Source organism: Xenopus laevis, chromosome 4L, assembly GCF_017654675.1.
Source record: "Xenopus laevis strain J_2021 chromosome 4L, Xenopus_laevis_v10.1, whole genome shotgun sequence".
NCBI classification, from domain to species: domain Eukaryota; kingdom Metazoa; phylum Chordata; class Amphibia; order Anura; family Pipidae; genus Xenopus; species Xenopus laevis.
The window spans coordinates 1,973,181-1,988,344 of NC_054377.1; the positions used below are offsets into that span (position 1 = coordinate 1,973,181).

Below are 15,164 nucleotides of genomic sequence, written 5' to 3' on the forward strand. Positions count from 1 at the left end.
CAATTAGCAACCGGCGCCAGTTCAAATCAAAGGCCCATCGTCCTATTGATTTTCATTAAATGATCTGACATTGGGGCCCAGGAGGAACCAGAATGTTCTGTTTATTTTCTCCCCGCACCCCCCTTGTTCCCAGGCGCTGATTTCCCCAGGAATAATTATGTGTCTGAGTCAGTGGAGAACCTTTCATTCACCAACATGAAATCATGGAGGAGGGTGGGAGGGGCCTGTGTGCCAGAAGGTTTCACATATTAGTGCTCAGAGCTGCCATATTAATTACTACTTTTAGAAAACATTTCTACCTGTGATCAGCAGAGGGCGCCCTTTTGTGGAGAAATCAACCTGCACGAGCCATTGCTGCATGTCATTTGCACCCCCATCCAGAACCTTTATTTCGGCGCAGGGATTTAATGGCACCGGCCTAGTTCTGAGTTTAATTGCCGTTGCCATGGTTACCTCAATCAGACAAACAGTGGCTTTGTTACTACGGGTTAGTTCTGCCTCCCAGATGCAGGGGCTTATTCACAAAGGTGGGGGGGGGGCAGTAAAACTGGTGTTAGAATGGTTCTTCCTATGGTACCAGAATCTACAGTCCAGGCCTGGGGGTGGCCAATCACAATAGGAAACTTGTGCGTCACACTTAAATCTCCCCCGGGGTGTAATTAGGCGCTGGGAGGAAGTTGATTACACAAATAGAATGTTACAATGTGCATGATTGGGCCACAATTATATATTCCTTATAAACGACTGAAATATATAAACCGTTACTTTTAGGAATTAGAAAGAGAATACAATGTATCCACTTGTCATTTCCTATAGAAATAACACAGTAACAATCATTATCCCATTATATATATATATATATACAGTATATATATACTGTATGGTACTGGGTTTGTTTGGACCCTCAGCACCAAAGGGGCTGAACAATGAGAAAAATAAATCCCAGCTAAGGTTGATGCAGTTGGTGTATATATCAGGGATGAACCAATGGAATGGCAGCAGCTGGCATGGGGTCAGTGACCCTCCTCAAAGGGATTGTTCAACTTTATATTAACTGTTAGTACGATGTAGAGAGGGATATTCTGAGACAATTATTATTTGTGGTTTTTCAGTTATTTAGCTTTTTATTCAGCAGCTCTCCAGTTTGTAATTTCAGCTATCTGGTTGCTAGGGTCCGAATTGTAGCCGTACTAGGGATGCACTGAATCCACTATTTGGATTCGGCCGACCCCCCAAATCCTTTGTGAAAGATCCGGCCGAATACCGAACCAAATCCTAATTTGCATATGCAAATTAGTAGGGATGCACCTAATCCACTTTTTTTGGATTCAAATCCTTTGTGAAAGATTGTGGGGGGTCACCGACCCAATCTAAAAAACTCTGTAAGGCTTAGGGATGCACCGAATACAGGATTTGGTTCGGGATTCGGGCAGGATTTAACCTTTTTCAGCAGGATTCCTTGGGCCAGGCCGAATCCGAATCTTAATTTGCATATGCAAATTAGGGGTGGGAAGGGGAAAACATTTTTTACTTTCTAGTTTTGTGACCAGAAATGTATCAATTTCGTATGCATATGCAAATTAGGATTTGGATTTGGTTCGACCGGGAAAATGGATTCGGCTGAATCTGAATCCTGCTGAAAAAGGCCGAATCCAGAACCGAATCCTGGATTCAGTGCATCCCTACAAATTAGGGGCAGGAAAGGAAAAAGTGGAAAAAGTTCTTCTTTTGTGATGAAAAGTCTCTATCTGCCCCTAATTTACATATGCAAATTAGGATTCGGTTCGGCCGGGCCCAAGGAATCCTGCTGAAAAAGGTTAAATCCTGGCCGAACTCCGAACCAAATCCTGTATTCGGTGCATCCCTAAGCCTTACAGGGTTTTTGTTTTTTAGATGGGGTCAGTGACCCCCCCATTTGAAAGCTGGAAAGAGTCAGAAGGCAAATAATTCAAAAACTATAAAAAATAAATAAATAATGAAGACCAATTAAAAAGTTGCTTAGAATTAGCCATTCTGTAATATACTAAACGCTACAGCCCCTTTAAAAAGACATAATGAAAAATACATTTAAAAAAATAGTTTTTTATAACATAAGATCAATATTTTGCCATCATTTTATGTCATTTTGCATTATTTTATCCATCATTTATATAGGGAAATTGAGAATATGATGCTCTTCTATTCCATCACCCCTCCCCCCATCTCTGAGTCAGATTTAGAGACCTAGAGAGTTGGGAGCTGAAAGTGCCTGATGGGAATGAATTAGTGACACAGCAAAAAGTTATTAAGGCGAGGGAGGGGGGCAAATGGAGACCCTGGAGCAGAACAGAGCCGTTGCCATGGAAACAGAACTTGAGATGATAAGGAGGAAGGCTCTGCTTGACCATCAATAATCAAAGGGCCGCAATGACTTGTGAGTCGCATAAATCAGGGGAAGCAGAAAGAAGCAGCTGCATAAATCAGACACCAATGGGCAGATGGAGCAGCACAGACTGTAGAGAGATTTCCCAGGGCATCTTATAGGCAACAACTTTACAGCTATATTGTGTATTAGCCAGATTGTGTCTTGTCAGGCAATGCCCCCGATACTGAGCCCCTTTATTTAGTCTGAATCAGGGCCGGTCATGTTGCAGCCAATCAGAGCTTTAGTACTGTCACACCAACCTGTAACCAATTAGAGCATTAGAATCAGCGCAGATTAACTTGTAGCCAATCAGAACATACGCAGTACTAGACCAGCCCATAGCCAATCAGAACATACGCAGTACTAGACCAGCCCATAGCCAATCAGAACATACGCAGTACTAGACCAGCCCATAGCCAATCAGAGCTTTAGTACTGTCACACCAACCTGTAACCAATTAGAGCATTAGAATCAGCGCAGATTAATTTGTAGCCAATCAGAACATACGCAGTACTAGACCAGCCCATAGCCAATCAGAGCATTCCAGGGCCTTCATCAGAAACTGTCCATATGTTGAAGTTACAAAGTCAGTTCTCAATTAAGAAGAACCAATTGCAAATAATCTGTTATCATGGGGCCAATAAATAGTTTAATTTCGCTTTCCCCCCCGGCTGGAGATACCTGTGACTGATTTATATGGGAGACCTGAGAAAGCTGAAAGGTAACAGGGCAAACAAAACCACTTTTTAATGTCTATCATCAGAAAGCAACTGGATTTGCTGAGTAAACGTGATCATGATTCAGTACTCGTTGGAGTAAAAGAGGCTGGGGAGGGGTTGTAAGTGTTGAGTAGTGTGTATAGTAAGGGTAGATCATAATATTATAGAGGTTGTCCACTTTTGAATGTTAGTATGATGTAGAGATTGATATAGATATATTGATTCCCTTAGACAGTACAGTATGAGGGTATAGCTTATTGTGTGCCCAGAACATTCCTTCTCTGTATATTTGTATTTATACATATGGGAGGAGGTGCCATATTGATTCCCTTAGACAGTACAGTATGAGGGTATAGCTTATTGTGTGCCCAGAACATTCCTTCTCTGTATATTTGTATTTATACATATGGGGAGGAGGAGGTGCCATATTGATTCCCTTAGACAGTACAGTATGAGGGTATAGCTTATTGTGTGCCCAGAACATTCCTTCTCTGTATATTTGTATTTATACATATGGGAGGAGGAGGTGCCATATTGATTCCCTTAGACAGTACAGTATGAAGGTATAGCTTATTGTGTGCCCAGAACATTCCTTCTCTGTATATTTGTATTTATACATATGGGAGGAGGGAGGTGCCATAATTGATTCCCTTAGACAGTACAGTATGAAGGTATAGCTTATTGTGTGCCCAGAACATTCCTTCTCTGTATATTTGTATTTATACATATGGGAGGAGGGAGGTGCCATATTGATTCCCTTAGACAGTACAGTATGAGGGTATAGATTATTGTGTGCCCAGAACATTCCTTCTCTGTATATTTGTATTTATACATATGGGAGGAGGGAGGTGCCATATTGATTCCCTTAGACAGTACAGTATGAAGGTATAGCTTATTGTGTGCCCAGAACATTCCTTCTCTGTATATTTGTATTTATACATATGGGAGGAGGGAGGTGCCATATTGATTCCCTTAGACAGTACAGTATGAAGGTATAGCTTATTGTGTGCCCAGAACATTCCTTCTCTGTATATTTGTATTTATACATATGGGAGGAGGAGGTGCCATATTGATTCCCTTAGACAGTACAGTATGAGGGTATAGCTTATTGTGTGCCCAGAACATTCCTTCTCTGTATATTTGTATTTATACATATGGGAGGAGGAGGTGCCATATTGATTCCCTTAGACAGTACAGTAAGAAGGTATAGCTTATTGTGTGCCCAGAACATTCCTTCTCTGTATATTTGTATTTATACATATGGGAGGAGGAGGGTGCCATATTGATTCCCTTAGACAGTACAGTATGAGGGTATAGCTTATTGTGTGCCCAGAACATTCCTTCTCTGTATATTTGTATTTATACATATGGAGGAGGAGGTGCCATATTGATTCCCTTAGACAGTACAGTATGAGGGTATAGCTTATTGTGTGCCCAGAACATTCCTTCTCTGTAAATTTATATTTATACATATGGGAGGAGGAGGTGCCATATTGATTCCCTTAGACAGTACAGTATGAGGGTATAGCTTATTGTGTGCCCAGAACATTCCTTCTCTGTATATTTGTATTTATACATATGGGAGGAGGAGGTGCCATATTGATTCCCTTAGACAGTACAGTATGAGGGTATAGCTTATTGTGTGCCCAGAACATTCCTTCTCTGTATATTTGTATTTATACATATGGGAGGAGGAGGTGCCATATTGATTCCCTTAGACAGTACAGTATGAGGGTATAGCTTATTGTGTGCCCAGAACATTCCTTCTCTGTAAATTTATATTTATACATATGGGAGGAGGAGGTGCCATATTGATTCCCTTAGACAGTACAGTATGAGGGTATAGCTTATTGTGTGCCCAGAACATTCCTTCTCTGTATATTTGTATTTATACATATGGGAGGAGGAGGTGCCATATTGATTCCCTTAGACAGTACAGTATGAGGGTATAGCTTATTGTGTGCCCAGAACATTCCTTCTCTGTAAATTTATATTTATACATATGGGAGGAGGAGGTGCCATATTGATTCCCTTAGACAGTACAGTATGAGGGTATAGCTTATTGTGTGCTGTATATCTAGATGGGCAAGAAAGAAATTAACTATTTATTTGCCATTTTGAAAGGGGGAAGGTGCTGAAGTTCTTGTGCAAGAGGTGAATTGTATAAATTTCCTCCCCCCAGAAGTAGCACATTAAGGTGCAGGTGTGTGTGAGTGTGTATATGTTATACAGGTATGGGACCTGTTATACAGAATTCTCGGGACCTGGGGTTTTCTGGATAAGGGATCTTTCCATAATTTGGATCTTCATACCTTAAATCTACTAGAAAATCATATAAACATGAAATAAACCCAATAGGCTGGTTTTGCCTCCAATAAGGATTAATTATATCTTAGTTGGGATCAAGTACAAGCGACTGTTTTATGGGAGACGGCCTTCCTGTAATTTGGAGCTTTCTGGATTACGGGTTTCCCATACCTGTATATATTTGTGTGTATGTGATACCCAGAGCATTCCATTATTCCTGCATCTCAGAAGGAGCAGGTTTGAAAGAGACCCAGGGATGAGCCTATTGGGTGAAGGGGAGAGTGATGTCAGGACCATGGAGCAGTGTGTTTGGATAGAGGAATAAAGAAGAGGAAGGAGCTGGGAGACGTCTCTTTGAGAGCTGATTCTCATATTCAGCAGCAGCAGCGACACTCTCACACTCAGACACTCTCACACTCACACAGCTGTCACACCTCTCTGCACATCAAGCCTTGCAGCAGTCATACAGTGGAAAACCCCCTCCGCTCACAGGCTGAATGGTACAGTCCTCAGATTGGGAGCCCCCCAACATATGCAGCTGAGCCTTTCCTAGGGATCGAACTAACTGAGCAGGAGGTGCCAGTCTCCCACATTGATCCACTGGAGCCCAGACAAGAGGATCTGCAGCAGCTGGGGTTGTACCATCACATGCAGAATGGAGGGGGTCAACGCAAACAGAACCATGTCCTACAGCCGCTGGAGTTATGACAGGTACAGTGACATTTACATGGGTATCCCCCCCAGCAATGTCATAGTTAAAGAAGCCTTCTGTGTTTGCTGGACTACAACTCCCAACATACCCTGGAAATGGCAGTCTTGTAGGAGGTGCAGTGATAGTTCGGCCCAGAAAATGGGGTTTTATTTCAGTATAATAAATAGGATGGCTTTTTATATATATTTATATAGAAATTGTTTTTTTGACCATGATTTATATATATATATCTTTCACTCTCTTTCTATCTCCCAAGGGTCCCAATACCAGGCAGTGCCTATAAGCTGATCAATGATTTTCTCATATATATATATATAGAATAAAATGAGATCCTTTAGGGTGTAGACTTCCCATAGGAGTTTCAAGCTCAGACCCACCTGGAATTCCCAAGAAGCTTCCCCAAAATTCCCAAAGCTTTTTGGGCAGGGGTGGGGCCTGGGGTGTCTATATTTTTGCTAAGAGCTATAAATGATTGATTCTCAGTGACGTGTATGTATTGCTTGTTAGATGTGTGTTGCCCATATGCCTGGGGTGCTGTACCCAGTATTGAGAATCCTTTGTTTTATTTCAATAATGGGTGTCCATACAAAGTGAGGGGCTCCTACTGCTATAGCTGCACCTCGTCTTCTCAGGGGACACCAAACGCTGTACATAAGGAATTCTCAGATCTGCTACAGCTCACTAGCCGAGGATCATGGGATCTGTAGTCCTATGACAGCCGACCTGTCCCAGTGTGGATTTCCCTGCTGCAAGCGAATCAATTTCACTCACAGCGGAGTCCGGATGATTTGCATAACTACACTAATCATTCAACACATTGTACTCAGAGCTTCCCAGTGAGCAGAGGTGTAACTGTCTGTGTCCTGGCCAATCCCTGCACTCCCAGAACATGATCTCACTCAGCCAATCAGCTGCTGCCATTTAGGAACAGCTGAGCAGATGGTGATGGGAACAGTTATATGTATTCAGTAAAGGCCACGAGCTCATGAACATTCATGTAATATCCCACAGCTACTATCCCACTGTTACTATAGACACTATCTCATCACATCTCTCCCTACTATACCTGCTATCCCACAGTCACACTCCCTTCCCAGAGACTATTATCCACTGTTACTATAGGCACCATCTCTCCCTACTATACCTGCTATCCCTCAGTCACACTCCCTTCCCAGAGACTATTATCCACTGTTACTATAGACACATCTCTCCCTACTATACCTGCTATCCCACAGTCACACTCCCTTCCCAGAGACTATTATCCACTGTTACTATAGACACCATCTCTCCCTACTATACCTGCTATCCCACAGTCACACTCCCTTCCCAGAGACTATTATCGCACTGTTACTATAGGCACCATCTCTCCCTACTATACCTGCTATCCCTCAGTCACACTCCTTCCCAGAGACTATTATCCACTGTTACTATAGACACATCTCTCCCTACTATACTGCTATCCCACAGTCACACCTCCCTTCCAGAGACTATTATCCACTGTTACTATAGACACATCTCTCCCTACTATACCTGCTATCCCACAGTCACACTCCCTTCCCAGAGACTATATCCACTGTTACTATAGGCACCATCTCTCCCTACTATACCTGCTATCCCACAGTCACACTCCTTCCCAGAGACTATTATCCACTGTTACTATAGGACACCATCTCTCCCTACTATACCTGCTATCCCACAGTCACACTCCCTTCCCAGAGACTATTATCCACTGTTACTATAGACACCATCTCTCCCTACTATACCTGCTATCCCACAGTCACACTCCCTTCCAGAGACTATTATCCACTGTTACTATAGGCACCATCTCTCCCTACTATACCTGCTATCCACAGTCACACTCCCTTCCCAGAGACTATTATCCCACTGTTACTATAGGCACCATCTCTCCCTACTATACCTGCTATCCCAGTCACACTCCCTTCCCAGAGACTATTATCCACTGTTACTATAGACACATCTCTCCCTACTATACCTGCTAATCCCACAGTCACACTCCTTCCCAGAGACTATTATCCACTGTTACTAATAGGCACCATCTCTCCCTACTATACCTGCTATCCCACAGTCACACTCCCTTCCAGAGACTATTATCCCACTGTTACTATAGACACCATCTCTCCCTACTATACCTGCTATCCCACAGTCACACTCCCTTCCCAGAGACTATTATCCACTGTTACTATAGACACATCTCTCCCTACTATACCTGCTATCCCACAGTCACACTCCCTTCCCAGAGACTATTATCCACTGTTACTATAGGCACCATCTCTCCCTACTATACCTGCTATCCCACAGTCACACTCCCTTCCCAGAGACTATTATCCACTGTTACTATAGACACCATCTCTCCCTACTATACCTGCTATCCCACAGTCACACTCCCTTCCCAGAGACTATTATCCACTGTTACTATAAGGAGCTCTAGGCTCAGAGGTGGGTCAGGATATTAGATTAATAGTTAATCTGGTGACACCAGTAAAACCCGTGTGCAGAGTCAGGTTGTTACTTTTCTGTATTTCTTTAGTTGACATGTGAGTTGCTAATGGATCTGGACTTTCTATTCTTTTTCATACCCCGGAGGGACAGCTCAATAGAGAATAAATGAGTCGTGACAGAGGGAAAGATATTTCCAGGCAAAGTTGATTCTTGTTTATTAAAGACAGAGGTGCAATGGGCATGAGTGACCCCTGATCTGGGAGTGGAGGGGAATCTCTCACTAATAGAATTCACTACTTATAATATTTACACTTTGAATGCAGATATGTATAGAAGTGGTTAGATTCAGTTAAAATTAAAAGTTATAAAATAACACCAATAATTATTATTGTCTAGTCCCACCCACTGTTACAGACTCTCGGCCCCTCCCCCCTGTAACTTGCTGTGAGAGCCCCACCCACTATTTGAGTTTATGGGCAATGCAGAGAGAAGGGTTTCCTACACGATGTCCTCTAGACTTGCCCCTTATACCCCACTAATTCTGCCCCTGGTCTGTCCCTTTCTGCTCTCTGGCTCTTACTCTACAAACAATGTAACAGAAACAAGTTTTTATTTCCCCCTTTCTGTACTAAGCACAATTCAGCAGGAACAGTCCCTAAGTTTGTTCATAGTCTGTACAGAGAGATCCCATAAAACTATAGCAGCATAGGTATTCCCCTGTACTAAGCACAATTCAGCAGGAACAGTCCCTAAGTTTGTTCATAGTCTGTACAGAGAGATCCCATAAAACTATAGCAGCATAGGTATTCCCCTGTACTAAGCACAATTCAGCAGGAACAGTCCCTAAGTTTGTTCATAGTCTGTACAGAGAGATCCCATAAAACTATGGCAGCATAGGTATTCCCTGTACTAAGCACAATTCAGCAGGAACAGTCCCTAAGTTTGCTCATAGTCTGTACAGAGAGATCCCATAAAACTATGGCAGCATAGGTATTGCCTGTACTAAGCACAATTCAGCAGGAACAGTCCCTAAGTTTGCTCATAGTCTGTACAGAGAGATCCCATAAAACTATGGCACATAGGTATTCCCCTGTACTAAGCACAATTCAGCAGGAACAGTCCCTAAGTTTGCTCATAGTCTGTACAGAGAGATCCCATAAAACTATGGCAGCATAGGTATTCCCTGTACTAAGCACAATTCAGCAGGAACAGTCCCCTAAATTTGCTCATAGTCTGTACAGAGAGATCCCATAAAACTATGACAGCATAGGTATTCCCTGTACTAAGCACAATTCAGCAGGAACAGCCCCTAAGTTTGCTCATAGTCTGTACAGAGAGATCCCATAAAACTATGGCAGCATAGGTATTCCCTGTACTAAGCACAATTCAGCAGGAACAGTCCTTAAGTTTGCTCATAGTCTGTACAGAGAGATCCCATAAAACTATGGCACATAGGTATTCCCTGTACTAAGCACAATTCAGCAGGAACAGTCCCCTAAGTTTGCTCATAGTCTGTACAGAGAGATCCCATAAAACTATGGCAGCATAGGTATTCCCTGTACTAAGCACAATTCAGCAGGAACAGTCCCTGAGATTGTTGCTCATAGCTGGCAGAATAGTTTTCTTCTTCATAGTAACACATACTGTACAATAGGGTTAATCCTTTGCTTTGTTGCCCAGTTATTAGTAATTTCATTCAATTGTCTTAAACAAACTTTTTTTTACCAGTTATTCGTATCAGATCCAGTTACTGACTATTATTTCTCTCAATAGGAAATCCACAAGCGTCCCGGATCCCGCACTCACCAGGTACCTGATCCACTTCATTCACCTTAGTGATTCCTCTGTGTGTTTTGTGTGTGATGTGCAGAACTGACAGTTAGATAGATACGATGTATCATAACTCTGTATGGAATTCTCTGTGTGTCTCTATCTATAGAAATGTAACAGTATAAGAAAGTCACATTACAGCTCTGAGAATATTGGACTTTACACCTCACTTTATTAACAACCACCATTTTGGTCTTTATTAGAAAATTTCCTTATAACGGTTATTTATTGGCTAAAAAAAGTTTACACTTTAAATCAATTTTTAAAGGAGTTGTTCACCTTAAAATTAACTGTTAGTAAGATGTAGAGAGGGATTTCTGAGACAATTTGCAGTTGGTTCTCATTTTTATTATTATTTATGGTTTTCAAGTTGTTTGGCTTTTTATTCAGCAGTCTGTAATTTCAGCCATCTGGTTGCTATTGTTCAAATCCCCCTAGCAACCATGCATTGATTTGAATAAGAGACTGGAATATGAGAAAGAGAAGCCTGAATAGAAAGACGAGTAATAAAAAGGAGCAGTAACAATTTGTTTGTTAGATGGGGTCGGTGAGCCCCATTTGAAATGCTGGAAGGTGTCAGAACCATAAAAAAGAAAAAAAATGAAGGCCAATTGAAAAGTTGCTTAAAATTAGCCACTCTATAACAGATTAAAAGTGTGCAGTTTTAGTACCATCATAGCTTTCAGTATTCCCACACTGTCCTGTGATGAGAGTCTTATGACTTGCATTCCTGTGGGAAAATAATGATATACTCCTTATTCATAACTATTTAAAACAATAATTAGTGCCTTACTTCAATATCTATATGTCTAGCCGGTATCTGTAGAAGTATCTGAACCCTTCATTCAATTAAATGGGAATAGCCTGGGAGGGTTCAGTGCAACGACACGCATTTCATTATGTAATTAATATCAGTTGTTGGGTTGACTTCCCCTTTAATTTAGACAACTGCTTAAAAATTGGCCTTGCATTTTTCTTCCATATTGCAGGGAATATGAGGAATGAGCACCCAGTGCTTTACTCACAGCCAGGGATTCTGGGTAATATCCCATTTTACCCCATAATCACACGGCACCAGCTCTTCCCTCACAGCCAGGGATTCTGGGTAATATCCCATTTTACCTCATAATCACACGGCACCAGCTCTTCCCTCACAGCCAGGGATTCTGGGTAATATCCCATTTTACCCCATAATCACACGGCACCAGCTCTTCCCTCACAGCCAGGGATTCTGGGTAATATCCCATTTTACCTCATAATCACACGGCACCCAGCTCTCTGTCCCTTTCTCTTCTCTGCACTGCTGCTTCTGACTCCTGATACAACTTCCCAATATCCATTCATTCCTCATTCTCACTGGGTTTATAGTTCTGTGTAACTGTCATTGTGTCTGTCCCTTTCTCTGCACTGCTGCTTCTGACTCCTGATACAACTTCCCAATATCCATTCATTCCTCATTCTCACTGGGTTTATAGTTCTGTGTAACTGTCATTGTGTCTGTCCCTTTCTCTTCTCTGCACTGCTGCTTCTGACTCCTGATACAACTTCCCAATATCCATTCATTCCTCATTCTCACTGGGTTTTATAGTTCTGTGTAACTGTCATTGTGTCTGTCCCTTTCTCTTCTCTGCACTGCTGCTTCTGACTCCTGATACAACTTCCCAATATCCATTCATTCCTCATTCTCACTGGGTTTATAGTTCTGTGTAACTGTCATTGTGTCTGTCCCTTTCTCTTCTCTGCACTGCTGCTTCTGACTCCTGATACAACTTCCCAATATCCATTCATTCCTCATTCTCACTGGGTTTATAGTTCTGTGTAACTGTCATTGTGTCTGTCCCTTTCTCTTCTCTGCACTGCTGCTTCTGACTCCTGATACAACTTCCCAATATCCATTCATTCCTCATTCTCACTGGGTTTATATTTATTTGGAACTGTCATTGCAAGTGCCACATTCCCCCCCTAACATTTGTTAATCTGCTGTATGTGACAGTGAGCAGTAGGCCCAAGTCTACAAAGCCATTCTGGACTCTTCCGGACAGAATCCAGTAACTTGGATTGAACAGACAGGGGGTTTGTCTGTATGGCTTCTGTTGGCTCAATAGTACAGTATGAGGGTATAGCTTATTGTGTGCCCAGAACATTCCTTCTCTGTATATTTGTATTTATACATATGGGAGGAGGAGGTGCCATATTGATTCCCTTAGACAGTACAGTATGAGGGTATAGCTTATTGTATGCCCAGAACATTCCTTCTCTGTATATTTTATTAATACTATGGGGAGGAGGTGCCATATTGATTCCCTTAACAGTACAGTATGAGGGTATAGCTTATTGTGTGCCCAGAAACATTCCTTCTCTGTATATTTGTATTTATACATATGGGAGGAGGAGGTGCCATATTGATTCCCTTAGGACAGTACAGTATGAGGGTATAGCTTATTGTGTGCCCAGAACATTCCTTCTCTGTATAATTTGTATTTATACATATGGGAGGAGGAGGTGCCATATTAATTCCCTTAGACAGTACAGTATGAGGGTATAGCTTATGTGTGCCAGAACATTCCTTCTCTGTATATTTGTATTTATAACATATGGGAGGAGGGAGGTGCCATATTGATTCCTTTTAGACAGTACAGTATGAGGTATAGCTTATTGTGTACCCAGAACATTCCTTCTCTGTATATTTGTATTTATACATATGGGAGGAGGTGCCATATTGATTCCTTAGACAGTACAGTATGAGGGTATAGCTTATTGTGTGGCCCAGAACATTCCTTCTCTGTATATTTGTATTTATACATATGGGAGGAAGGTGCCATATTGATTCCCTTAGACAGTACGTATGAGGGTATAGCTTATTGTGTGCCCAGAACATTCCTTCCTGTATATTGTATTTTATACATATGGGGGAGGGAGGTGCCATATTGATTCCTTTAGACAGTACAGTATGAGGGTTAGCTTATTGTGTACCCAGAACATTCCTTCTCTGTATATTTGTTTTATACATATGGGAGGAGGTGCCATATTGATTCCCTTAGACAGTACAAGTATGGGGTATAGCTTATTGTGTGCCCAGAACATTCCTTCTCGTATATTTGTATTTATACATATGGGAGGAGGAGGTGCCATATTGATTCCCTTTAGACAGTACAGTATGAGGTATAGCTTATTGTGTGCCCAGAACATTCCTTCTCTGTATATTTGTATTTATACATATGGGAGGAGGGAGGTGCCATATTGATTCCCTTTAGACAGTACAGTATGAGGGTATAGCTTATTGTGTACCCAGAACATTCCTTCTCTGTATATTGTATTTATACATATGGGAGGAGGTGGCCATATTGATTCCCTTAGACAGTACAGTATGAAGGGTATAGCTTATTGTGTGCCCAGAACATTCCTTCTCTTGTATATTTGTATTTATACATATGGGAGGAGGAGGTGCCATATTGATTCCCTTAGACAGTACAGTATGAGGGTATAGCTTATTGTGTGCCCAGAACATTCCTTCTCTGTATATTTGTATTTATACATATGGGAGGAGGAGGTGCCATATTTGATTCCCTTTAGACAGTACAGTATGAGGGTATAGCTTATTGTGTGCCCAGAACATTCCTTTCTCTGTAATATTTGTATTTATAACATATGGGAGGAGGTGCCATATTGATTCCTTAGACAGTACAGTATGAGGGTATAGCTTATTGTGTGCCCAGAACATTCCTTCTCTGTATATTTGTATTTATACATATGGGAGGAGGGAGGTGCCATATTGATTCCTTTAGACAGTACAGTATGAGGGTATAGCTTATTGTGTACCCAGAACATTCCTTCTCTGTATATTTGTATTTATACATATGGGAGGAGGTGCCATATTGATTCCCTTAGACAGTACAGTATGAGGGTATAGCTTATTGTGTGCCCAGAACATTCCTTCTCTGTATATTTGTATTTATACATATGGAGGAGGTGCCATATTGATTCCTTAGACAGTACAGTATGAGGGTATAGCTTATTGTGTGCCCAGAACATTCCTTCTCTGTATATTTGTATTTATACATATGGGAGGAGGAGGTGCCATATTGATTCCTTTAGACAGTACAGTATGAGGGTATAGCTTATTGTGTACCCAGAACATTCCTTCTCTTGTATATTTGTATTTATACATAATGGGAGGAGGTGCCATATTTGATTCCCTTAGAACAGTACAGTATGAGGGTAATAGCTATTGTGTGCCCAGAACATTCCTTCTCTGTATATTTGTATTTATACAATATGGGAGGAGGAGGTGCCATATTGATTCCCTTAGACAGTACAGTATGAGGGTATAGCTTATTGTGTGCCCAGAACATTCCTTCTCTGTATATTTGTATTTATACATATGGGAGGAGGAGGTGCCATATTGATTCCCTTAGACAGTACAGTATGAGGTATAACTTATTAAGTAGATACATAGAGTATATGTGCCCATACTTATAGTTAAATGCATGTTATAGAATATCCCTGGGGCAGTACATGATTTGTATTCATTATAGGCTATTTCTTTTATGCAGCAAAGTGACAGGTGAATTTATGATTTATTTGATCTCCAGTAGACAATTACTGTACTTTGTGTGATTGTGTTACAATTCTGAACTTTAAGGCTTAATTAGTCCAATGCGCTGGTGCATCACAGTAATGGTCTCCGTGTTCCCTTTGTAGTTGAAAGGTGACGAGTCTGTGCCGTCGGATT

General features: G+C 41.5%; 1 protein-coding gene across 2 annotated transcripts in view; it reads left to right on the top strand.

Moving 5' to 3' along the window:
• Positions 1-5,812: 5,812 nt before the first annotated feature.
• The window catches only part of tub.L (TUB bipartite transcription factor L homeolog), a 66,406-nt gene continuing 57,054 nt past the window's right edge, over positions 5,813-15,164 (top strand). For both annotated transcript variants that reach the window (XM_041589683.1, XM_041589684.1), the window contains exons 1-2: positions 5,813-6,141; positions 10,376-10,411. In XM_041589683.1, coding sequence (XP_041445617.1) covers positions 6,086-6,141; positions 10,376-10,411 — 92 coding nt within the window. In that variant the 5' untranslated portion in view covers positions 5,813-6,085. The remainder of the gene's footprint in view (positions 6,142-10,375; positions 10,412-15,164) is intronic.